General features: G+C 44.1%; 1 protein-coding gene across 2 annotated transcripts in view; it reads right to left on the bottom strand.

The window, feature by feature from the left end:
* LOC121501369 (homeobox protein Hox-A13-like) overlaps positions 1-24,954 on the bottom strand; it is a 54,828-nt gene that overhangs the window by 10,950 nt on the left and 18,924 nt on the right. The window contains exon 2 of one of the 2 annotated variants that reach the window (XM_041773347.1): positions 394-477. The exons of the other annotated variant lie outside the window; for it this stretch is intronic. Coding sequence (XP_041629281.1) covers positions 394-477 — 84 coding nt within the window. The remainder of the gene's footprint in view (positions 1-393; positions 478-24,954) is intronic. 2 annotated transcript variants of the gene reach the window in all.

Raw genomic sequence — 24,954 nt, 5'->3', positions numbered from 1 at the left:
TAATCAATCATGCTTCAGTAATGAAGCCTCCATAAAACCCCAAAAGGACAGGGTTCAGAGAGCTTCCAGTTAAGCAGGTGGAGTTGTGAGGGGGTGACACGCCCAGAGAGGACATGGGAACTCTGCCTCCTTTCTCTGTGTCTCGCCCTCTGCATCTGTTCCATCCAGCTGTTCCTGAGTTACACAGTAAGTCACCCATCTGCTAGGTAAACTGAGTTGTGTGAGCTGCTCTAGCAAATTAACGGAACACAGGGAGGGGGTAGTTGGAACCTCCAATCTATACAGTCAGTTGGTCAGAAGTTCAAGTGACAACCTGTACTTGCTTGCAGTTGTCCCCTGAAGGGTGGTGGTTGGGGTGGGCAGGGAGAGCACTGCCATGGGACAGCCCTTCACCTGTGCGACAGGATGCTCTTTCCAGGTAGATCGTCTCAGAATTGAGTTGGATTGTGGGACAGCCCGTTGGCATCTGACAACCGCCTGGTGTGGAGAAGAAGCCTACACATTAGGATTGGGAACAGAAATGCACCTGGCACCAGAAGGCTCGAGGTTTGGGGTGCCTGGGTGGCTCAGCGGTTGAGCACCTGCCTTCGGCCCAGGGCATGACTCCAGGGTCCTGAGATCGAGGCCCACGTCGGGTTCCCTGCGTGGAGCCTCTCCTCCCTCTGCCTGTGTCTCTGCCTGTGTCTCTGTGTGTCTACCATGAATAAATAAATAAAATATTAAAAAAAAAAAGGCTCGGGGTTCAAATTCTAGCTGTGCTGCTGTATGGGTGACCTTGCATGAATCACTAACCTCTCCCAGCGCTCAGTTTTCCAAGGGGTGTAGTCATCATTAAGTGTAAGTACCGGGAGTCTGGGTGGCTCAGCGGTTAAGCATCTGTCTTTAGCCCAGGGCATGATCCTGGAGACCGGGGATCGAGTCCCACGTCGGGCTCCCTGCGTGAAGCCTGCTTCTCCCTCTGCCTGTGTCTCTGCCTCTCTCTCTCTCTCTCTGTGTCTCTCATGAATAAATAAATAAAATCTTAAAAAAAAGAGAGAGAGGGATCCCTGGGTGGCGCAGCGGTTTAGCGCCTGCCTTTGGCCCAGGGCGCGATCCTGGAGACCCGGGATCGAATCCCACGTTGGGCTCCCGGTGCATGGAGCCTGCTTCTCCCTCCGCCTGTGTCTCTGCCTCTCGCTCTGTCTGTGTGTGACTATCATAAAAAAAAAAAAAAAAAAAAAAAAAAATTAAAAAAAAAAGAGAGAGAGGTGTTAAGCAAAAATCTTATCAAGTTAAAAACAATAAAAATAAACCTCAGAAATTTAGGAAAACCGCCACCTGTGCCAGATATTATTCCCTCCTCCTCCTCCTTGTGAGCAGCCCGTGCATACGAACAAATGAAGAGGGGAAAAAATGACAGGAAATTCGTAGTATAAACTTGCAGACTCCTGGTAACACAGTTTACAGCAGGACTCCGGGATTGCTTCTAAGTGAAGAGAAACAAGTCCCAGTTTGAGCTGAAACCGTTACCAAGGCTCGAGCCTGGGTAAACGATTTGGGGAAATTCCACGAAATCTGCAGGCCAAGTAATTTCACTTATTCTTAACACTCGAACTTTTCCATTTCGTTTTGTTTCAGCAGTTGCTAAAAAACCGTAGACAGCTGGGGTAGAGCCAGGAACTCTCTTTTCCAAGAACAAACCAGGTTTGATAAGAAAGACCACATGTGTTTCTCAAGATAGTTAGGAAAAGTCTTTTTCTGCCAAGCCCTAGCCTCGTCACTGCTGGGGAATGTTCCGGCTCCCACGTCCGCCGAGGAGCGCACCCCCGGGGCGGGGCGGGCAGGGGGAGACAGTGGCCCTACCTCGCGAGGCTGGTTCTGGAGGGACGAGCAGGTGGGCTGGGGCGGGGGGTGCAAGCGAGGATGCGGTTCAGGCGGTTCCCAGCATCTTGGGGGGCGGGAGCCGGGCCTGGGCACCTGCGCCCAGGTGCCCCAGCTGGTGGAAGGTGGTGGGGGGAGGCATGCAGCCAGCAGGGAGAGAATCCCGGGCTAGGGGGCGGGTCTGCGGGCCGAAGGAGGGAAACTGAGGCACAAGACAGCCGCGCGGGGCAGTGGAAGGGAAGGGAGAAAACGCTGCGACGCGGGCGCCCCAGGAGCTCAGGGGGCGGCCAGCGGTGGGGAGCGCGGCCCCGGGGGCCCAGCACCAGCCCAGACAGATGCTGAACCGCTGAGCCACCCAGACTAGATCCCAGGAGCCCAGGATCACGACCTGAGCCAAAGGCAGACGCTCAACTACTCAGCCACCCCGATGCCCCAACATCTCTTTAGGATAATTCACACTATTGATCCTGTACAAATCATGTGTGATCTTGGGCCTCAGCCTTGAGCTTACTGAGTGTCCTTGTTGATGCTACCTTTGAGATAGGTGTCCATAATATAATGCTTCCTTAATTTCAGTCGCGGGTCCCAGGATTTCAACCACGCTTCCATCCTAAAACAAGGTCCCTAAAAGGATTCACTCTTATCTCCTTACTGAAGAAATCATGAACAGCAGCAACAACCCATTTTTATTTATTTTTTTCTAAGAGGAGAAACGCTTCAAAGAAGTCTGAGGTTTGCAAAATGGGAGAAAATAGCTCATAGGTTTATAAATGAAAATATTAAAATATTTACAGATTAATCCTTTCAGTGCAGATTGCAGACCTAGCTTTTTTTTTTTTTTTTAAGATTTTTACTTATTAATTCATGAAAGACACATAGAGAGGCAGAGACATAGGCAGAGGGAGAAGCAGGCCCCCTGCGAGGAGCCCGATGTGGGACTCGATCCCAGGACTCTAGGATGCCCTGAGCCAAAGGCAGATGCTCAACCGCTGAGCCACCCAGGTGTCCCTAGACCTAGCTTTTTAAAATTGAATTCATGGTCCTCTAATGATTAAAAAGTAATAATAATAATAATCCATCGGGGCACCTGGGTGGCTCAAGTCGGTTAGGTATCTGAGTCTTGATTTTGGCTCAGGTCACGGTCTCAGGGTCCTGGGATCCAGCCCTGAGTTGGGCTCTGTACTCAGTGCAGTCTGCTTGGGATCTTCTCTCCTTCTACCCCTCCCTCCCTCCACCCCTATCCGTATGTGTGTGAGTGTACTCTCTCTCTCTGAAATGTATCTTAAAATAATTTATCATACTTCTTATAGCTACATCTGAAATATCATCCAATTCCTTTCTGGCACCAGAATTTCAATGTAGGTACAAAATCTGAAAAGATGGTTTGGAGACAAATGGGTAAAGACTATAACTTTGTAAATTCCATCAAAGCCTATTTTTAAAATTTTGTGCGGGGGCACCTGGGTGGTGCAGACTGTTAAGTGTCAGACTTGCTTTAGGCTCAGGTCTTGATCTCAGAGTTGTCGGATCGAGCCCCATATCTGGGTCCATTTTCAGCACAGAGTCCACTTGATATCCTCTACCCCTCCCCAAAATAAGTATCTTTAAAAAAAAGTGCTATTGAGGCACTTGGCTGGCTCAGTCGGTGGAGCATGTGACTCGATCTCAAGGTTGCAGGTTTGAGCCCCATGTTGGGTGTAGAGATTACCTAAAAATCTTGAAAAAAGAAAATAAAAATATTGTGCTATTAAGTTGTTTTTGGAGTGATAGTTATGTGGGCCTAGTTTTATGTAAATAATTAAAATTTTCAATCAGCAGTTGCATAGAATTCATTTTATTACCTATTAATAGAATACAAAATGTTCTTGGTTCAAGCTGGCTTTCTATCTTCATGATATTTATTAGAGTTAACTTGCCTAAAACCAGATAGAAAAGACTCTGTTATAGCCTAATTCATTGGTTTGTTTTTTTTATTTAAAGATTTTATTTATTGATTATGAGAGACAGAGAGAGAGGCTGAGACACAGGCAGAGGGAGCAGGCTCTGTGCAGGGAGCCCGACGTGGGACTTGATCCTGGGTCTCCAGAATCTTACCCTGAGCCAGAAGGCAGACGCTCAAATGCTGAGCCACCCAGGCGTCCCTAACTCATTGGTTTTATATTCACTGAATCAGCAGCCTTTTATAAAGGCCTATTTTGTGGGTAAATGATACTGTGGGCTCAACACTTCTAAGAGTAAATTCTTTAAGATTTTATTTATTTATTTATGAGAGGCAGAGAGAGAAAGAGAGAGGCAGAGACCCAGGCAGAGGGAGAAGCAGGCTCCATGCAGGGAGCCCGACATGGGACTCATCCCCTGGGACTCCAGGATCAGGTCCTGGGCCGAAGGCAGATGCTAAGGCCACGCAGGGATCCCCCCTAAACCTTTCATTATAGAGAGATTCCCTTTCAGTTGTTAGAAATAATTTTGGTTAGAAAGTAAACTTTAGTTGATTTATTCTTATTGAATAAAAAGTGAATGAGCAAGAAGCGTGTGTTTAATGGACTAAATATAAACTGTTTTCTTGGGTTATCAGAAAAACCCATTCACAGTAGCCTTTCCAGGGCAATGAAGAGAGTTGTCGCAAACCAAGGAGGATTCCTGAATTCATTCCGTGCTCCCGAGGTCTCTTACAAATAGCAGATGCACATAATGTAAGAGAGAACCCTACGTTGTGTGTGTACAGTGTGTGTATTTGCATGTATGCACAGCAGTCAGGAAGCAATATTTAACTTCTCAAATCTGAGGAACTTAAAATGTGGAATTCTAGTAGGGGTGCCAAAGAGGGAAAGGAAGAGGAAAAAAAAAATGAAGAGAAAACCTGGCAGTATTATTTCTTTCTGTTCTGTGCTGTTGGTAGAATGGTAACCAGAGGTTTTTATTACACACAACTGAAAGGACCAATTAAAATGTGGAAAGTGTTCCTTTGCACAGTCCAATGCTAGGCAGGGAAATACAATGTCACCAGAAATTGCTAGAGCAGAGTTTCAGTAAAGGATTGTAGAACAATGAGGCCTTGTTAATCGCGTACTGGTTTATTCAAATAGTGTGTAATTCAAAGCAATTGCTGCTCCCCAGGCAGGAATTTATAATTGCTACATTTGAAGGGAGGCTAATGTGTCATTGCAAGGGGAAATCAGGTCTGCAAAGGGCCTCGTGGTTGGAGAACCTCCTAAGTCCCCAAACAGCTCCGCAGCAGGCCAAGTAAAACAGAAGGGCGGAGAACCACCCCATGAAATCAGTGGGCCGTGGGGCTGAGCTGCGTTCCCCTTGCTTCTCGCCTGCCTTTCTGGTGGGTTTGCAAACATCCCCAAAGCGAGGAGCAAGTGGTGCAGGGCAGAGGAGCTCAAGTGTTATTTCCTAACTTCTAGCCCCCTGGCCAGGGCATGCAAGTTCATTCATGAGAAATCCACGTGTGCATGAGCTGTATGTATATATAATTGCTGGTGGATACAGAGCATCCTCCCTTGGCATAAAAACACGGGACAAGAGTCAGACATGAGTCAACGGCAAGAGGAGGCCTGAATCATAATATATTCTGAACAATTTGGTCAACAGTCTTTGAGAGAACAATCCTCCAGTCTGATGTTGGCATTTTTATGGAATTGAATGTGAACGGCTTAAAATTCCATGACTAAAAAATTCAGCTTTGATTCCAACGACTGACCTCTGCTTCCAGGGACACCAGGCAATGTCCGTATCCCAACAACACTGTGAGGCTGGAGACTTAAGTACATAAAAAACAGGAATGGGGTACCTGAGTGGCTCAGTTGGTTAAGTGTCTGCCTTTGGGGTCATGATCTCAGAGTCCTGGGATCAAGTCCCCGAGTTGGGCTCCATGCTCAGAGGGGAGTCTGCTTCTCCCTCTCCCTATAAATAAGATCTTAAAAAAAAAAAAAAAAAAAGGACTTCCTATTTAAAAAAAATGGTTAGAGGTGGGGGTTGAGGTAAAGCCCTTATGTAGAACCCAACTTAAATGGAGTGGGCTACTTTTGACCCGAGAACTGCCTGTTACTCAGGAAATGATCAAGAAAGACCTTTAGATGAGACATCTCAGCAGACGTGGATTCAAATGATCTTTTCGTGGTCTGGGATTCTGAGCCAATACACGTCGTAGCATGCACTTAGCCTTACAGGGCTGCTAGGGCAGAGGCATTTACTGCTTGGCAAGACTTCCGGCTCTCCTCCCATCCACCCCAGCCCCTCTGTACTTTGTTCTTGTCCAACTCCTGAGACAGAAGGGACACCACAGAAGAGCATGTGAGTTCTCTGTGCCTTTCTTCCCTGGCCAGGATGGTGGAGACGAAGACTCCAGTGATACAACTCCAAATGTCAGAGCCTCTATCAACCAGGGTCCTGGAGCAGGATTTCTGTGTCTCTACCTCCCACTCCACCACCAACCCGCATCCACTACGTAATGAAGGCAGTGATCCCGATCCCTGTTAATGTGTTAAACGAAGGTTCTGGACTTCGTTACTGCGGTAGAGGCGAGGCTAGTGAGGCAGCTCTTCGAGATCTTTGTGTAGAAAAGGAAACTCCATCTGGAGAGAGGATGAGCAATCTGAGTTATGCAGTTCTTGAGCAAGCCCGAGGCTTGTGCCAGATTGCCTTTGCGTCACATCCCTCCCAAAGTTACTCCATGCCATTGTTGGCTACCGTTCTTCAGGGAGTGGTGAAGGAGGAAGCGAGGAGGAGCCCTCCTCAGTGGGGGTTGACATCTGACAGTTCCCTTCTGAGAGTTTCTCTTCTTATTCACAACCTTCTCTTGGGATTTTGGGCTTGCTTAACATACGGTACAAATCAGTGAAATTATTCATTGTGGTTTTCATCTGAGTGAGCTGGTTTCCGCTCCTAAGAAGGGTCTTAACAAAACAGGAAGTTTTTCTTGGATCTAGAAATGGAACTCTGCCTCCTGACATGAGTTTTTACCAACTTCTGCAAACCTCTTATTTTCCTACTTCCCTGTCAGAAGGTGGAAGACAGAGACAACTAGATGTAACTAGAAAATGCTGATGAGTATCACAGTAGACTTAGGGCCGATTTGGGTTTGGTAAAATGGCAGCCTGCCCAGGCCAGACCACATCCTCCCTTCTGACCGCTTTATCTCCGACCTCTTCCTCCACTTTGGCCTTGGCAAAGGGTGTGAAGGGCCACGGAACACTATGATGATTGGTAGACACTCCTTGATAGTAATCCTGGACGTATGTTTCCCAGCTGGTACTTCTCAAGAGATGTTGATGTGCATCACACATTAGATTCTACTCCGGGGGGATAGTGAATAAGTGTGTCTTATTCTCAATACCTGTCACATAGAGGGCACCTAAGAGAGTATTTAAAGGAATCCAAGAAGGAAGACTTGAGTCTTGTAACTGACTTGTAATGGGGATTGAGAAAATAAATAAAGGTATATTTTATGGATGGGGAAATGGAAACTCTAGGAGTCTGCTACTAGCTCAGGGTCATGAAAGGGGCAATGAAGAGGTAGATAAAATCCAAGTTTCTCTGTTTGTTTTCTTCCAGTTGCAGGACAGGCTAAAGTTCTCACCCCACCCCACCTGCCCCGCCCAGTGATATAGGTCATTTATCGCCACCATCTTGCAGTGTAAATTCCCACCCTGAGATTCAACATCTATGTTTGTATCACACAAGTCTATCAGGACAGACCTCAGAATCCTGACATCCTTATTATAGGGGGATGGAGCCTAAGGGTACTTTATAAAAAAAGTTTTTATGTAAATTCCAGTTAATATACAGTGTAATATTGGGTTTCAGGTGTACAACAGATTCATAAGGATGCTAACTCTTAAATTCTTACTGATTTGTATTTTCTATTTTCCCCAAGAATAAGCATGTATTATCCATGCTATCCAAAAACAGTAAGAGTAAAACTGCTTCTCGTTTTCAATATCTGCACACAGGGAATTCAGGGGGCTTCTAGCTCAGCACTTTGAATTATTCATCAAGTAGGTTTGGAACTGAAAACCACAGGAAGGGAACTGCAGCAGAAACTACTAGTTGTCCTCTAGTCTGTAATTCTTTTCTTATATAATACAACTTTTAGCCAGATACACGGTCACCCAGCTTCCCAGCCTCCCTTGCAGCTAGATGGGAGCAGAAGTTGGTGTATAACTCCAGATTGTCACGCTTAGAAAATGTCTTGTCTCCTTTTCTGCTGGGATGTTGATGCGAGTGTTGGAGCTGGAGCAGCTATCTTGGAAAATGAAACAGGAGGCATATAACAGGAGTGGTGGCACAGTGAGAGGAAAAAACCTGGGCCCCTGACATTTTTTTGTTAGTTGTTGAACTTGTATCCTAAGTAATACAGAGCTAAACATTTACTAGAACCATGTTCCCACTTTCTGGCCAGAAAACAAATGTGCTGTTTGGAAAGAACATACAATTGAGTTAGTCATGCTTTCTGTGTTTATGGGCACAAGCGTCCAGTTTTACCTCTGCAATCAAAAGTGAGCCCTTAATCCAGGCAGGGCATGTTACATAATAAGGATGGTGAAGAAGCTGTGGAAATTCATCTGGCATTTTCAGCAGACCATGTATACTTAGGCTCTCCCCCTACACAATTCAGAATTTGTGCAAGTGGTGCCAAGGTTTTGTGTAGGAGGGCTGCCTGAACAAGCCATCTTGCTATGTAGCCTCTCCAGCAATATGGTAAATTCCAGGCTACATCTGCTAGTTAGCATGAATTCAAATGAGTTAGTGAGAATTAAAATTATTCATATATTAACACGCAGGATGACTAAAGATATGGAGCAGCAACTTCTTAATAGAAATTCTGCTTTTTGGAGGTCTCTTTAGGAACACAAAATAGGCTGACCTGAGCTGAGTTGCTCGGTGGCTAGATTCCAGCCACGGTCTCAAGTCTATGACCTTCACCGGTCATGCTGAACCCCTTAATAATCTATAACCAGTAGGTCATCATTTAAAGAGAGGTTGGTGAATCTCTCCTCACCCAAGTTAATTAGCAGCTCTGGTCTATTTGTGGAAGTATGTAACCTTCCAGGCTCCTTCCAGATTAAAATAATACCTGCTCGAAAGCTCGACGTGTCTGAGAATTCCCTCACAACTTCCAAGGTTATTCTCTGATACCATGGTCAGGGCACTTGGTATTTCAAAAAAAAGGAGTCTATTTAAAAAAAAAAAAAAAAAAAAGGAGTCTAAAAAGCCACACCACAGCAGCAGTGGGATTTACACCTTCCTATGAGGGGACAGCCCATCTTTGTTTCCAGCCCTCGGGAAGCAGAGTTGGTCGAGAGGCTGGAAAAGTCATTTGACAGCATTCTAGCCCTGTCAGCATCTTCACTGAGTAGCTTTGCTATTTGCTGTAAACAGCTGTAAATTCCCCAAACCGCAGACACACCCAACTGAAAATGTTAATTACCACAATGCCGCATAAAACCAGATGTAAATGAAGATGGAATTAAGGTCCCACTGGAGTTCCATCTTGGGATCCTGTCCCCTAGCACAGATCATTGAGAATGGACGAGGTTTAATTCTTCTGAAATTACATTTAGTCACAACTTTCAAATTGATCCGTTCCGTCATTGTGTGAAACTCCTTGGTTCTGGAGAACATGATGGCTGAGGTGCTAGGCTTCAGCTGCTTTGCAAACCTGAAACTTAGTTTACTGTGGGAGAAACTGAGACTTGTTTAAATATAAGACCTTCTTTAAGACAACCAAGTTTTGTTGAAACTCTTGCAGAGAACACACGTATGGACAACTGTTAGTACTTCTGCTTTTTCCCTAAGTTCCAGAAACCATGGCTTCTGGTGAAGTGCCCTGCAGGAATAGCAGGCTTTAGAAAACAACAAAAACCCCACCGGGATGAAAGAGGCTCATCTGTCCTCACGCTGTGGCCCTTCTGTCTTCTGGGTGGCCCCTCCCCCTCCCCCCAAGGCAGTGTCTGTGGCTTTGATTTATAATCTTCCACCCACACAAGCCTTGGCATTCACTGGGATCCTACAATGAGGTTAAGGTGTAATCCTGGAGAAAGCATTTAAGGACAAGGGTGTGGGGGGAGGGTTAAGGAGAAGAAAGGCAATTAGGAGACCACATGCTTGGGTCTAAGTGAATGAGCCCAAGTGCTGGAAGGCCTGCCTGATTGAGGGCCTGCCGAGTGTGGTTTCGGCGCTCAAAACCGTGCCTTTGCCTCGGCCTCACAGTCTCTTCCCTTCACAGTCTCTTCCGGGGGAAGAGCTCCTTGCCTAACGTGCTGTGACCAGGATGGCCAGTGTGTGCACACCCCTCCCTCTTTGTCAAGATTTGTTTTATATGCTTGCAAAGCCAGATCTCAGTGTTCCCAGCTGTAAGGCTGGGGATTTGCAGTATATCCCCTGCGGGGTAAATAACCACAGCTGTCATCTTTTGCCAGAAAAGAACTTGCTGCCCCAGCTTTGGGGTTTAGTGCATGATGAATGCAAAAAGTTTTCTGTAAGAGAACAGGAGATACCCCATGGGTCAACTTTGAAAAACTGCAAGGTGCCAACCCTATGTGAGCCATCCCAGGTTCTAATAATCATCATGGCAGGGCAAGATAGGTGGGTATGCTTGAAAAGGAGAAAGCCTCAGAACTGATGTCTTACTGCCTGAAAGGAGTTGTGAGATTCTCCTTGCACTTCTGAGGACTGCATTAACTCACCGTTCTCCCTTTGGGGAGTGTTTCTGATGTCATGTTGAGGCCATGGGCTCTAGAAGCTGACTCAGGTTGGAGGTCTGGCTCTAACACTTACTATCTGGAGGACCTAGTATGATTTTCTCTTCTGGAAAACAGGGAGAATGTTCCCTACTTTACTGGATTGAGGTTGTGGGAACTAATGTATGTCTAGTACTCAGCATAATGTCCAAGCTTATAATAGAGGCTCAATAATGGTTAGCTGGTAGCTGTTCATGAGGAAATTAATCTAGTTTAGCATTCAAACAGTGGAAGGGGAGGGGGAACAATTTTGACTTGTCTAATATAAGACACCGGAAAACTTGCATGGCAACATTTGTTATACGCGGGACCAGCCAAAGACCCCAGAGGGGCTCCCGTAGGTGTCAGAAGCAACCAATGCTTTCTTCAGGTAATTCAGTTTTTAGGGGTAAGCCAGGATGTAGTGATGTTAAGGTTCAGAATCCATGTCTGCCCACGCAGGAAAAAAATTTGTAAATCTTAATTCACACAGCTTCCAGCTTAAAGTCTGAATCCAAATCTTCAGGCTTTTCTTCCCTTCTATCATTCTGGGTCTTTTATCTTCTAAGATTTACCACCATAGAACCATTTACCTTAGACATTAAAACAACAAATACTTTTAAGGGTGTGTAATTACAGGCACTGTGAAGGATGCAAAAAATATGTTTCCAGACTGGAGAACTGGCATGAACTGACTCAGTAAGATGGGACCAGAGATTAGAGTCATGCCTAGGCTTTTCTTTATCTTTAAGCTGCTCTTTAACATTCTTCACATTCCCAAACTAGCAGATTTAACACTTAAGTCAAGACTGAATACCCTCTCCAAGCATGTTTAGAATTGGCTGGATCTAATTATATGTATTTTTAAAGGTTAGCAATTATTGAGCTCCTACTATGTACAGGGCACCCATATTACATGTTATGGCTCACTTAGCCCTCAGAGGAACCCTATACAGTTCTTGTGATTATCATCCTTTTAAAAAAAGATTTACTTATTCATGAGAGACACACACAGAGAGACAGAGACATAGGCAGAGGGGAGGCAGGCTCCATGCAGGGAGCCTGATGTGGGACTCAATCCCAGGACCTCAGGATCACACCTAGAGCCAAAGGCAGGCAGATGCTCAACCACTGAGCCACCCAGGCGCCTCTGTGATTGACATCCTTATTTTACAGACAAGGAAATTGAAGTCTGGAGATTAAGCAACTGGTGCAAGGTCACAGGCTAGCTGGAATGTCACGGAAATAACGTGTAGGTACAAGTAGGGGTAAATCTCTTTGGATGTCGCGAAAAGCAAGATCAATCACACTGGGAAGGTAGGATGAAATTTATTTTATTTTAAAAATAATCTCTGTGCCCAACATGGGGCTTAAAGTCATGACCCTGAGATCAAGAATCACATGCTCTACTGACTAAGCCAGCCAGGTCCCCCCCACAGGGTGGACTGAAATGCACATTTTATCTTCTGGCTAGCAGCTTACTTACCAAGGGTAACCTGTCTTTTGTCATTTAAAATACTACACTAGAGGGCGCCAAATACAAAAGCTCTAACTTTGAAATTGTTTTCATGCAGTTCCCACAGTGCTACAAGATATATAATCAGTTAATGGATTGAAGCCAAAAGACCATTCCAAAAAGAGTATGATGCAGTTCACCATAATGAGGAAGCTGTGTTTTCATTCCCTCAATTAAAAAAAAAAAAAAACAAAAAACAACTCATGCTTTATATTAAGCAATTCATAATGTGTTTCTACTTGATCCTGTTATTCAAAGTACCTTTTAGCTAGTTGTTTAATTTGTTTGCTCTAACTGCCTAGTGGTCAAGGGAAAGAGTAAACTTGGAAAAAATGTTAACCTAGATGAAAATAGGCACTAAAATATACCTCAGTGTCACTGTTAATCTTTTATTTATTTAAAAAAATTATTTATTCATGAGACACAGAGAGAGGCAGAGACTCAGGCCCAGGAAGAAGCAGGCTCCTTCTGGCAAGCCCGATGCGGGACTCGATCCTAGGACATCGGGATCTCAACCTGAGCCAAAGGCAGGTTCTCAACCAGTGAGCCACACTGGCATCTCTCTAATCTCTTAGATTTAGTAAAGTATGCATATATATTAACAAGGGGGAAAAAATCCATATCCAAGAGCTTAAAATAAAAAGGAACAAGACCCCATCTTTAACCTCAGTCTGAAGATGTAACATCTTTTAGCAGTAACTCCAGGTTTCTCAATGTTTCTATTTCTTGACTTATCAAGCTGACATTATTTTCTTTGAAAATGGGAGTTAGCTAAAAGAATTATCCATCTGTATTTATAAAGACCTACATCTCTTATAATCCATCTTCATAAAGACAGTTTACAGAATAACTTTTTCCATTTTCTTTCCATTATTCCAAGAACACATCATCATGGAACTTAAAAAACACCTAGAGGAAGGACGCCTGGGTGGCTCTGTGGTTGAGCATCTTTCAGCTCAGGGCGTGATCCCAGGGTCTGGGGTCGAGTCCCACATCTGGCTCCTTGCAGGGAGCCTGCTTCTGCCTCTCTGTGTCTCTCATGAATAAATGAATTAAAATCTAAAAAAAAAAAAAAAAAAGACCTAGAGGAAATTAATATTCTGATCCTATCCAGACACATAGCCTCGCAAAAATGAGATTGTTGTACGTGTTAATTTCATTAAACTATATATCGCTTTCGTTTTCGTATCATTAAACATTCCATTCTGGTTTTCGTGAACACAAGTTAAACCTTCTAGAGTAAGGAACTTCCAACTCTTCAACCGAGGCTGGGATCGAGGCTGGCATGGGAGGATTTCACTGCACAGAGGGAGCTGTGGTGTCTGAGGATCATTCACTGAGTTACCGGATGCTGTTTGATGGGACAAAGACTTAAGCGTCCTGCAGGGACAGAAGAAAAGCAACTAGACACTGAAGTTAGCAACTCAGCCTGGAAGGGAAGTTTTAATCATTCCTCGACAACGGAAGGCTCAGTGAATCACCAATGAGCCCGCCACAAGTCGGCGGAGTTGGTCCATTTGTTCGGAATGATAATCTTTTATGTTTCATTTTTTAATTGTCACAAATTATCTGGCTTCTCGGATTCTTTCTCAGGGCCTGCCCCGTTCCCCTCCAATCTACACCTGGATCGAGTGAGGGGGCCGATGGCCGCCGCCGCCGCCGCCGCCGAGGACGGACCCGGAGCGCCGCGGGTCAGGGCGCACCGCCCCCCCACACCCAGAGGGCGGAGCCCGGGGAGAGCAGACCCTCCCGCGGCACCTGCGGCCGCGAGCGAGCGCACCTTCCACACCTAACAACAGGGCACGAGGAGACAGGTGCGCGCGGATCCTCCTAGGTCCTCACCTTTCCTGGACCTTTACGCCAGGTTCCGTTCTAAAGGCTTCGCGCGCATTACTGCCTTTGATTCACCAGCACGTTCCTGTCGGCGCCCGGCCACCCCGAGTCTCGGACGCGGGACGAGCAGGTGGAGCTGGGGCCGGGCCCTCCGGCGGCCGCGCCCGCCCGCCTCCCGGCCCCCAGGACAATGGCCGCCCGGCCCGACCAGCCCTTCCGCTTCCGGAAGATGGCGACGAGCAGCGGGGCTGAAAGGAGAAGGGAAGCCCTCCCCGAAGTCCCGAAGCCGCGGAAGCGGGGGCCCCGGCGCTCCTCCGGCCGCCCGGCCTTCCCCTCGGCCGCAGCGCTGCCCGGGGCCGCAGGCGGGCGGGAGCGCCCAGCGGACGTGGCCGCCGCCCCTCCCCCGCGGGGGTGACGCGGGCAGTGGCCCGGCTACGCCCTTGGCGGCGGGGGCGGGGGCGGGGGCCCGCGGGCTGCCGCGAGGGCCGCCGGGGCGAGGGGCGAAGGCCGCGGGCGGCCGTGTGGGCGGGGGCGGGGCTCCGAGGGCGGCTAGAGTGCCCGGGACGAGGCGCGCTTCCCACGAAGGCTCGGAACTGGGTCACGGACCCCCTTCCTCCGGCGGCTCGGCATGCTGGAAGCGCGCTCAACTCGTCTAGCGTTGATCAAAGTGAAAGTCGTCCCTGGCTTCTCGCATCCGCCACCTTCTCGGCTGAGGAAGGGTCACCGCAGCCTGAAGCCAGCACGCGGCGGCCGCCCTGAGCAGGGTGCTCAGACGCCACTAGTTCCCCGCCCCCCACGGCCCGGCCTCGGCCTCGTCACTAGGGCTGCAGCCTGTGTGCGCGGCACTGCGGGGGGGGGGGCACGTGCAACACCCCAGAAGGGCCGTCAGAGGCCCGCGGCATAAAGCCAAGAACCTGTGTAGCTGGGGGCAAGGGAAACCCCTCTGGAACTCGTGTAAAGGTCACAAGTTTTTCTGGGAACTTCAAACAAATGCTTCTAGTATTGGCCAGGAATTGTTTTGGGAAAAGGTACTTCAAAGGACCACTCCAGAAACCAGGGTGGTCACCTTGCCTTTCCCTAGTTTCCTTCCTCTACTGGCAAACAGTGGTTCTTCACTGCAAATAATTTAGTTCCACAAAACCACCAGAAAAAGGATTCGAATCACAAGCCATACTTTGGGGGTGTTTTAAACTTCACTCTTATGGTTGTTAATCCCTTATTTTAACTCATTTAGCCAAGTCAATCCCCTCCTCTGACAACTAATATTTGAGAGGGGCATTTTACTCTTCTTTCATCTCTTACAGATTAAGCATCTTATATCAAGTTGCCTTTAATGACTAGTTTTCTTGTTCAACAGTTAGAGGAAGAAAGCAACTATCAAATCTTGAGTATGATGCAATTCTTCTGTGTGCAGCTCAATATAGCATTTTCTCTTCCTCTTTTCCCTGTAGGATTGCACTGTAAATTAAAAGCTCCCCCCTAAAATCCATGACTGTTCAAATATACTCTTTGCAATTGTTTATGCAATACCCTGTTTTTGCATTCCTTTCTTAAAAAGATTTTATTTATTTATTCATGAGAGACAGACTCAGAGACACAGGCAGGAGGAGAAGCAGGCTCCATGCAGGGAGCCCGACGTGGGACTCCATCCTGGGTCTAAACAACTGAGCCATCCGGGCTGCCCTGCTTTTGTATTCCTAAAGACTTCTTAAAATACTGATTTTTCGGGCAGCCTGGGTGGCTCAGGGGCTTAACACCGCCTTCGGCCCAGGCTGTGATCCTGAAAGACCCGGGATCGAGTCCCACGTCGGGCTCCCTGCATGGAGCCTGCTTCTCCCTCTGTCTGTGTCTCTAACTCTGTGTCTCTCATGAATAAATAAAAAAAATTTTAAAAATACTGACTTTTCATAAAACATCCCATTTACATTATGGTATTGTTTCTCATTAATAAAACTTTATTCTTCCCCTCATTAATAAACTTTAAAAAGGGGACACATAGTCTCTTCACTGACTGCAGTTTCAAGATCTCAAAAAAGGAGCATTCTTTCTTTTCATTATAATTGCCTTTTCAAAATCTAGACATGATCTGATTTTGACTTGGTAGGTTTGTCAGGAACCTGAACTCTAGACAAGCACCAGGTAATTCTGATGCAAGTTGACCCAGGATTCTCATTTTAAAAACCACTGGCTTGGAGGCAAATACATCACATTTGCTTGGAATTATTTCTATGGTTGGTCCCAAGGTTATCCTGGCCAATTTGTAGATTTTGTAGAACCAGATGGAAAAATACCTGCAGAGGTAGAAAACTGAATAATCTGTGTACAAAAATGCAAATCTGTCTTGAAATTCTTTAAGTTCTACTATATTAAAGGAACACTGCCCAAATGAAATGTGCTAGATGGAAATTGGCTTTTCTATAGAAAAGCCTGTTTCACAAAGGCTGTGTGCCATTTATTCAAGATGTTCAGGCTCAGATATAATGTATTCCAAGTTTACTAAACCAGTCTTAAGTTCTCCTCCACCTACTTACGATTAAAATTTGCAATTCTTTATTACCTTTGCTAATGCTTAGGACCCAGGTTGAGAGAATGTGCTGCTGTTAGGAAACTCAGCCTTTGCAGGCCCCAGACTTAAATCAAAATATATTAAAAAAACGTAGCCGACCAGTACTATGGTCAGACCTTGCCAAACACCTGGCAAAATTCATTGGCTTAATCCAGTGAGACATTCCCCAAAGATGTCAGACACTGTGTCTTCTCTGTAATGATGTCCCTCTGTGACCTGCAACTATAGTGTTGAGTGAGACCTTGTAAGGACCAGTGCTACACAGAACATAAAATCTGCTTGTATTTTGCAATTTAAACTCCCTACTCAACCTATCTTGTGAAATCATGAATAAAATAAACATTACTTATTTATGCCTCACAAAGTAAATTCTTCTGGGGGAAGTTTACACAGCCCTGTTATAATAAATTTTGGCATGAGTCAAAAAGGATGCCCAAGGAGGGCAGCTACATTTAGGATGTACATGCGTGGATGACCAATTCTTAAATTCAATACAGCTTTGGTAATTGCTTTATAAAAAGCTTACATTTCACTAAAGAGAGTCCATCATCTTAAAAGAAAATCTTGACAATGTTTATTATGTCTGATTAACTTTACCAGTCTGTTGAGTAATCAAAAAGCATTTATAGTAATTTTGTGATTCTACTGAAGTAAAACTTTAACTTAATAGTGCCATCTTTTGAAGGTTGTTTTCCAATGAGGAGGCAAAATCTCCTTACTTTTAATGTTACTTATCCCATTATTCTTTTTGAATACTAAGCATGATACATGTCTTGGCTCACAATTTACTTAACCCAGTAGTTTAATTACATTTTCTTCTTGTATGTCTCCAGTAGGGTATCAAACCCTAATAGTTTAAATATACCAAAACAATTTTTACATGTTATTATAAATTCATTTTAATGATGGCATATTACTCTACTGGCTGTGACATGACATATAATTATTTGCCTATTCATTAGCCAGTTCTTACAGTATTTGTATTCTGACCTCCTGGCTTAGCTGGCTATAGCTGGCTGGCTATGTAGTGACTGATCATCCCTTGGTGAACAGACTAATCATCTCTGATGAACAGAGAGCATTATTTGTTTTTAAAAGTCTTATGTTCAAAGTATTCCCTTTAATCTCTCTAAAAGCCACTTTTTTTTTTTTTTTTTTTTTTGGTAAAAGGCCACCCAGGAAATAAATATTCTAAACTTTTAGGCCACAGTATCAGTCACATGGGGACCCTTTCAACAACTTTTAAAACCCCCAGGCTGTAAAAACACAGGCTGTGCTCCCTTTAGTTTGCCCATTTCTTTCCTGGTCCTTATTGGGGGGGGGGGGAGAAAGGTAAATCTCAATTGCATGCACATATGATTACATTAAAAATTCTGGCTGGGGGCAGCCCCAGTGGTTTAGCGCCGCCTGCAGCCCAGGGCGTGATCCTGGAGACCCTGGATTGAATCCCACGTCAGGCTCTCTGCATGGAGCCCGCTTCTCCCTCTGCCTGTGTCTCTATGAATAAATAAATAAAATATTAAAAAAAAATTCTGGCTGGATATTTAATTCAATTTAGTCTTCATAATAGTTTTTGGCATCTCACATTATCACTGAGTGCTCCTGTTTGGCCAATTAATACAGCAAGTATTAAAATATATACATGCCCTACCCTAAGGGAAGAGAAACTCACTGATTAAAAAAAAATCACTGAAAGATTTATCACAACAATGCTACAATTATATACTTGTGTAATTTCAGTGGTACACGTTCACACCTTACCTCTTAAATAGCTAAAATTTGCCACTGTAATTCTAGTAGCTAACATAATGAAAACTAAAGTTATTTTCAAATCTATAAGAATATTTTGGTAAAGTAACACTAGTCAAAAACAAAACACCCCAATAAGGTTAAGTTTCTCAAAATGCTTCTTGTTGACTTGGTTCACTTATGAGTGAGTTACATGTGTCCTAATAACTTATGCTGTTTGCCATTTACCTACCCGATTCCTCATTTTACTCATGTTTTTGTGGGACAGAATTTAGAATATTGTATTCAGCTCTTTAGGCCCAGAAGAAAAAACTCCAAAGATGCAATGAACTGCCCCAGTATCACTGTGGCTGTTTGAAAAGAAGTCAGTAACATCTTAGGCAAACTACTGCTTGTATAAAGAGTGAGGGGAATTAGCCAACATTGATACTGTATTTTTATTTATTCTTAAGTATTTATTTATTCATGAGAAACACACACACACAGAAAGGCAGAGACACAGGCAGAGGGAGAAGCAGGCTCCATGCAGGGAACCTGGCGTAGGACTTGATCCCGGATCTCCAGGATCACACCTTGGGCTGAAGGCGGCCCTAAACCGCTGAGCCACCCAGGCTGCCCCAATACCTTAGAGGATTTTTAGGTTAATCCTAAATTCTAGGGACACCTGGGTGGCTCTGAGCGTCTGCTTTTGGCTCAGGGCATGATCCCAGATTGGGGATCAAGTCCCACATCAGGCTCCCTGTGAGGAGCCTGCTTCTCCCTCTGTCCATGTCTGCCTCTCTCTCTTGAATAAATAAAATCTTAAAAAAAAAAAAAACAAAACCCTAAATTCTATCAGTCTACATTAATATTTGTTAAGCTTATGGAATGAATGGAGCAAGAGTAACCAGTGTGACAGCCCGGATATACCTGCTCTTTTAAGATGCAGTGTTTGAGGGGTACCTGGCTGGCTCAGTCAGTGGAGCATGCAACTCTTGATCTGGAGTTGTGAGTTCAAGCCCTACATTGGGAGTAGAGATTACTTAAAAATAAAGTCTTAAAAAAATAGTGTTTGAGAAGAATTTTATTTAATGGGGGTGTTCTCTTGTTCATGTATTTGGCACTTGTGTAAACTCTGGTTTTAGGAATAGTGATACCTTAAGATGACTGACTCTCTCAGGGCAACAGAAACCATCAAACAAACAAGTACCATGGCCAAGTTCTTCTGACAACCAGAGCTCCATTCTTATCTCTGCCCTTGGGTGCTTATATAGTGCATTGTTTATAACGCCAGCCACTCAAATTACTCCTCCCTCTTTGAACAGGAAAAATGATTAACACAATGGAATTTTGGAAGGACTAAATTCCATACCTGATTTAATCCTTTCAGCCATGAATTTATTAGGCAAGGTGAGTTAAAATATAGTCCTTTAAAAGTTTCTTTCCTTCTTGCACAATTTATTTTACTTTTAAATGCAGTTGTATTGTCTTTGCCTTTTCTGTTAAAAAAGATCCCACAACCAATGATGTGGACTACTCTGGTTTCCAATCTGGAGAATCCCAATCCTTTAACTTGAAAAAAATACCCAAGTCCTCCAAATCAGTCCTCCTGCCCAGTGCTCTGAATGTCAAAGAAAAGAAATTCAGTGAAATGAGGGTATCAGAGAGTAACCATTATTCTCAGGGTAGCGAAATAACTTCATCATCTAAATAGTGATGATTATGAATGGATGAACAAGATTCCCACTGTTCTTACCTAGCAACCAGTGAAGCGCAGCCAGGGAACTAAGCTGCCAGAATCAGCAGGCAAAGACCTGGTTGAGCTTAACTTTGATCTAAGGGAAATTAAATCATATTTTTTGCTCCTAGTTTATCTGCTGAATAATATAATGACGATAGTGGAAGTTACTTTAGACTAAAACATGTGTCCTGAAAAGACCTTCTCAGAAACAATCTGTCACACACACAGAGTTTGAGGAAAAAACTTTTTTATATTTCTTGTATTTTTTCATATGTATCTCTCCCTAGCTTCGGCTGCATTACTGACTTGCTCAAGTAATTTGTAGTTCCTCATATTCAGCTTTTATAAATGATGTACAATTCAAAACCATGCTTATTTATCAATCTAAGGTGGGGACCGCAAACATACAAGATCAAGACACCAGACTTAATAAGCAAATTGATGTCTCTCAGGGTGAAGGTACAGCAATCAAGAAGAGACAGATAAGTTTAAAAAAAAAAAAAGTGACTTATTAAGTTTGTGAAGAAAAGAAACTTAAACCTCTTTGGCCAGTATATTACCTCCATTACTACGCAGAAAGTCTAATTATACTCAAAGTGAAAAGGATACCAAAATATCAAATTATCCAATGGGAATATTTACTGGCATTAGGACTGAATTTTTTGTATTGAAGTAGATCTTTAAAGTCCTAGCTCGGGATCCCTGGGTGGCGCAGCGGTTTAGCGCCTGCCTTTGGCCCAGGGCGCGATCCTGGAGACCGGGGATCAAATCCCACATCGGGCTCCTGGTGCATGGAGCCTGCCTGCTTCTCCCTCTGCCTGTGTCTCTGCCTCTCTCTCTCTCTGTGTGACCATCAAAAAAAAAAAAAAAAGTCCTAGCTCATGACTTCACTTCTTAAGATCTACAACTCTTTAGTAATACTAAACGAAATGCTGCTTCTTTCTACTGAGTCACACTTCTAGAATTTAACGTTACTGGTTGAGCTTTAAGAGAAAACATTAACCTTAATTTTTTTTAAAAAAGATTTTTATTTATTCATGAGACACACACAGAGGTAGAGACAAAGCAGAGGGAGAAGCAGGCTCCCTGCAGGGAGCCCGATGTGGGACTTGATCCCAGGACCCTAGGATCATGCCCAGAGTTAAAGGCAGACGCTCAACCACTGAGCCACCCAGGCATCCCAACATTAACCTGAATTAAAAAAAGGTCACACTGCCTAAAATGTCTCAGAATTGATTCCTTGTAAAACTAGAATGAAATGTCACTATATTGAAATAATAGTTGATAGTTCCTCTCTGCTCCCTTTTCAGATTTTTTTAAAAGATTTTATTTATTTATTCATGAGAGACACAGAGAGGGGCAGAGACATAGGCAGAGGAAGAAGCAGGCTCCATGCAAGGAGCCCGATGCGGAACTTGATCCCAGGACCCCAGGATCATGACCTAAGCTGAAGGCAGACGCTCAACCACTGAGCCTCCCAAGTGTCCTGCCCTTTGTAGATTTTTAAAAGTAAGCTCTATACTCAATGTGAGGCTCGAACTCACAACCCAGAGACCAAGAGTTGCATCTTCTACTGATGGAGCCAGCCAGGTACCCCTCTTCTCCCCTCTAAAAAAATTAAATTTTTATAAAGATTTTATTTATTTGACAGGGAGAAAGCACGCACAAGTACGGAAGTGGCAGAGAGAGAGGGAGAAGCAGACTCCCATGGAGCAGGGAGCCCAACATGGGGCTCCATCCCAGGACCCTAGGATCATGACCTGAGCCAAAGGCTGTACTTAACTGACTGCTACCCTGGTGCCTGCCCCCTAAATTTTTAAGATTTTAAATTTAAGTAATCTCTACACTCAACGTGGAGCTTAAACCTTTACCCAAGAGTTCCATGCTTTAGCAACTGAACCAGCCAGGCACCCCAAAAGCTCCTCCCCCTTTTAAGATGCTCATATATTAATTAAAGGTGAGGAATTTAGAAACAAGGTTCCCCTTTCACAACAAACCTTAGCACACTTAAGAAACAAAAACAAAACAAAAACAACCTAAAAGCACAGAAACTGGTTTACAGGCTAATAATACTTGGCTTTTTATCTACTGGAGGAAAAAAAGTTCATCAGAATATTCTAAATTTCTTTGAAAAGAGTGTTGCTGTTCTGAAGTCTCAAGAAGAAACCTGAGAAAAGGTTCGCGACAATAGTCTTCCCGAGCTTCTTAGGTTGGGGAAGCCAATATTACAGCAATACTTCCCAAAAAAGAACTGAAAATAATTCTTTGTTCTGTAGGTTTGTATAGACATTTTAATGGAACACTTCATTTCACATCTCTTTATTAAATAGATAACTACATGAAAAGTACCTGAGGTTTGTAAAATAGGTGGATTCCTGGGTCACATTAAATAGATCAGCATATAGTTCTTCAGGAATTGCTACATCCTAAGAAAATTATGAATGATGACACCTAACATCTTGTTTTGCGGAAGTTTGGGTGTGGAACCCAGGAATGCATAGTTTAATAAGCTTCCCAGATAATTATGGTTATCAAACTGGCTTGGGAACCACTGGCTTACAGCATTTTAACATTCCCACAGTAGGGAAACTAATTTTAAAAAGTGGATTTAAAAAAAAAGGGATCCCTGGGTGGCGCAGCGGTTTGGCGCCTGTCTTTGGCCCAGGGCGCGATCCTGGAGACCCGGGATCGAATCCCACATCAGGCTCCCGGCGCATGGAGCCTGCTTCTCCCTCTGCCTGTGTCTCTGCCTCTCTCTCTTTCTCTCTGTATGACTATCATAAATAAATAAAATAAAAAAAAATTAAAAAAAAAAAAAGAAGGTTTTGTAGTTATGACCTAGAACCCTGGGAGTAAAAATTTGCCTTTAACAAAAAATTATTAGAAATAGAGGACCAGGGCAGCCCAGGTGGCTCAGCGGTTTAGCGCTGCCTTCAGCCCACGGAGTGACCCTGGAGACCCGGGATCGAGTCCCACATCGGGCTCCCTGCATAGAGCCTGCTTCTCCCTCTCTGCCTGTGTCTCTGCCTGCCCCCCTCCAATGAATAAATTAATTAAAAAAGAAAAAAAAAAAAGATAACCAATTAAGTTTTGCCTCGAGAACTGAATGCATTATGGTACTGCTACCAGTTCTTTAGGTATAGTACCTGGAACAACATTTTGGAAAAGAAATTTGGTGGTATGTATGTAAACAGAATATATCAACTTATATTTAATGTTGCAAATCTTAAAAATTATTTTTATTTATTATTTATTTTTAAAGATTCTATTTATTTATTCATGAGAGACACAGAGAGAGAGAGGCAGAGACACAGGCAGAGGGAGAAGCAGGCTCCATGCAGGGAGCCCAATGTGGGACCCGATCCTGGGACCCCAGGATCATGCCCCCTGGGCTGAAGGCAGGTGCTAAACCACTGAGCCACCCAGGAATCCCCAAAAAATTATTTTTAAATTAGTGCCAAACCTTCCCAAAGAATATATAATTGCTTGCGTTGTGGGAGAGATTGGTTAGCACATTAATGATTCAAGTTTATAAAAATGGGAATTAACACTGTTGACTGTAAACCATTCAGAACTGAGGCTAACTTTTTGCACAGAGATACACATATTTTATCACTGCCACTTGAGGATGTACACCTGCTTAGTCCCTAAGATTGTTATTGCTGCATACTGGTAAGCATTTATGGATCTCCATCCATAGTACTGGGCCCAAAGCTATTCTTTTGAGGTAAGATACCAGAATCTAGTCCTGAACTTTCATTCTAAAATTAACAGAAGGCTGTTGAACTGTTAAGAAAAATTAGCTATGGGGGCACCTGGTTGGCTCAGTGGTTGAGAGTTTGCCTTTGGCTTGGGTCATGATTCCAGCATGCTGGGATCCAGTCTCGCATCAAGCTCCCTTCAAGGAGCCTGCTTGTCCCTCTATGTCTCTGCCTCTCTCTGTGTCTCTCATGAATAAATGAATAAAATCTTTAAAAAAAAGTAAGCTATGGGAAAGTTATCTTCTCTAAAGTACATTTATAGGGACGCCTGGGTGGCTCAGCAGTTGAGCGTCCGCCTCTGGCTCGGGATGTGATCCCGCAGTCCCACATCAGGCTCTCTGCAAAGAGCCTGCTTCTCCCTCTGCCTAGGTCTCTGCCTGTCTCTGTGTCTCTCATGAATAAATAAAATCTTAAAAAAAAAAAAAAACCCTACATTTATAGTTATCTTTTTCTACACATTGGAAAGGTAGGTTAAGTGTGAAAAATAAAAACTTATAACCAAACCTCAGAGGATGGACAGGAATTTTCATTTTGCCCAACACAACACTGTTCTGAGAGGCTTTTATCTGCCTGCAATGGATAGAAGTACCAGATGTTTGATCTGGTATTGTTAATCTTTCAAGATAGCTGCACCTAATTATTGTACTGAAGAGGGATGGATGTCCAATTTTTTTTCTTTTAAGAATCTCTTAAGAATAAGGATGATTTTGCCCTTGGGCACAAATCATTAGCAATTTTGGATTTGAAAATTTAAGAAAAACATTTAATTATGAAAATTCATCTGTAATCTTCTTTCCTTCTCTTCACAATCTAAGTTTAGGAGCTATTTATAGATTTATACCAAAGAGGGAAGTGACCTAATTAAGCCAAACATTTACTAAAGTGAGCACTTACTATGTCTCAGGTATTTTTTTGTTTTAACGATTTACTTATTCATGAGACACACATAGAGAGAGAGAGGCAGAGACCTAGGCAGAGGGAGAAGCAGGGTCCTTGCAGGGAACCCAATGCAGGACTGGATCCCGGAATTACGACCTGAGCTGAGGGCAGGTGGCGAACCGCTGAGCCACCTAGGCATCCCTGTCCCAAATATTAATGCAAGCATTTATCTCAGGGAGACAAAGTGAAACGCTGCTCTCCAGGGGCTCACATTCTAAAGGGGTGATTCTCTAAAGAGAATCTCCTCTCTAAAGGAGATTCTAACCAACTACAGTAAGTGCTAT

Source organism: Vulpes lagopus, chromosome 11, assembly GCF_018345385.1.
Source record: "Vulpes lagopus strain Blue_001 chromosome 11, ASM1834538v1, whole genome shotgun sequence".
Taxonomy (NCBI): Eukaryota; Metazoa; Chordata; class Mammalia; order Carnivora; family Canidae; genus Vulpes; species Vulpes lagopus.
Note: the sequence above shows the minus strand (reverse complement) of the source record. Positions and strands in the feature narration are given on the sequence as shown.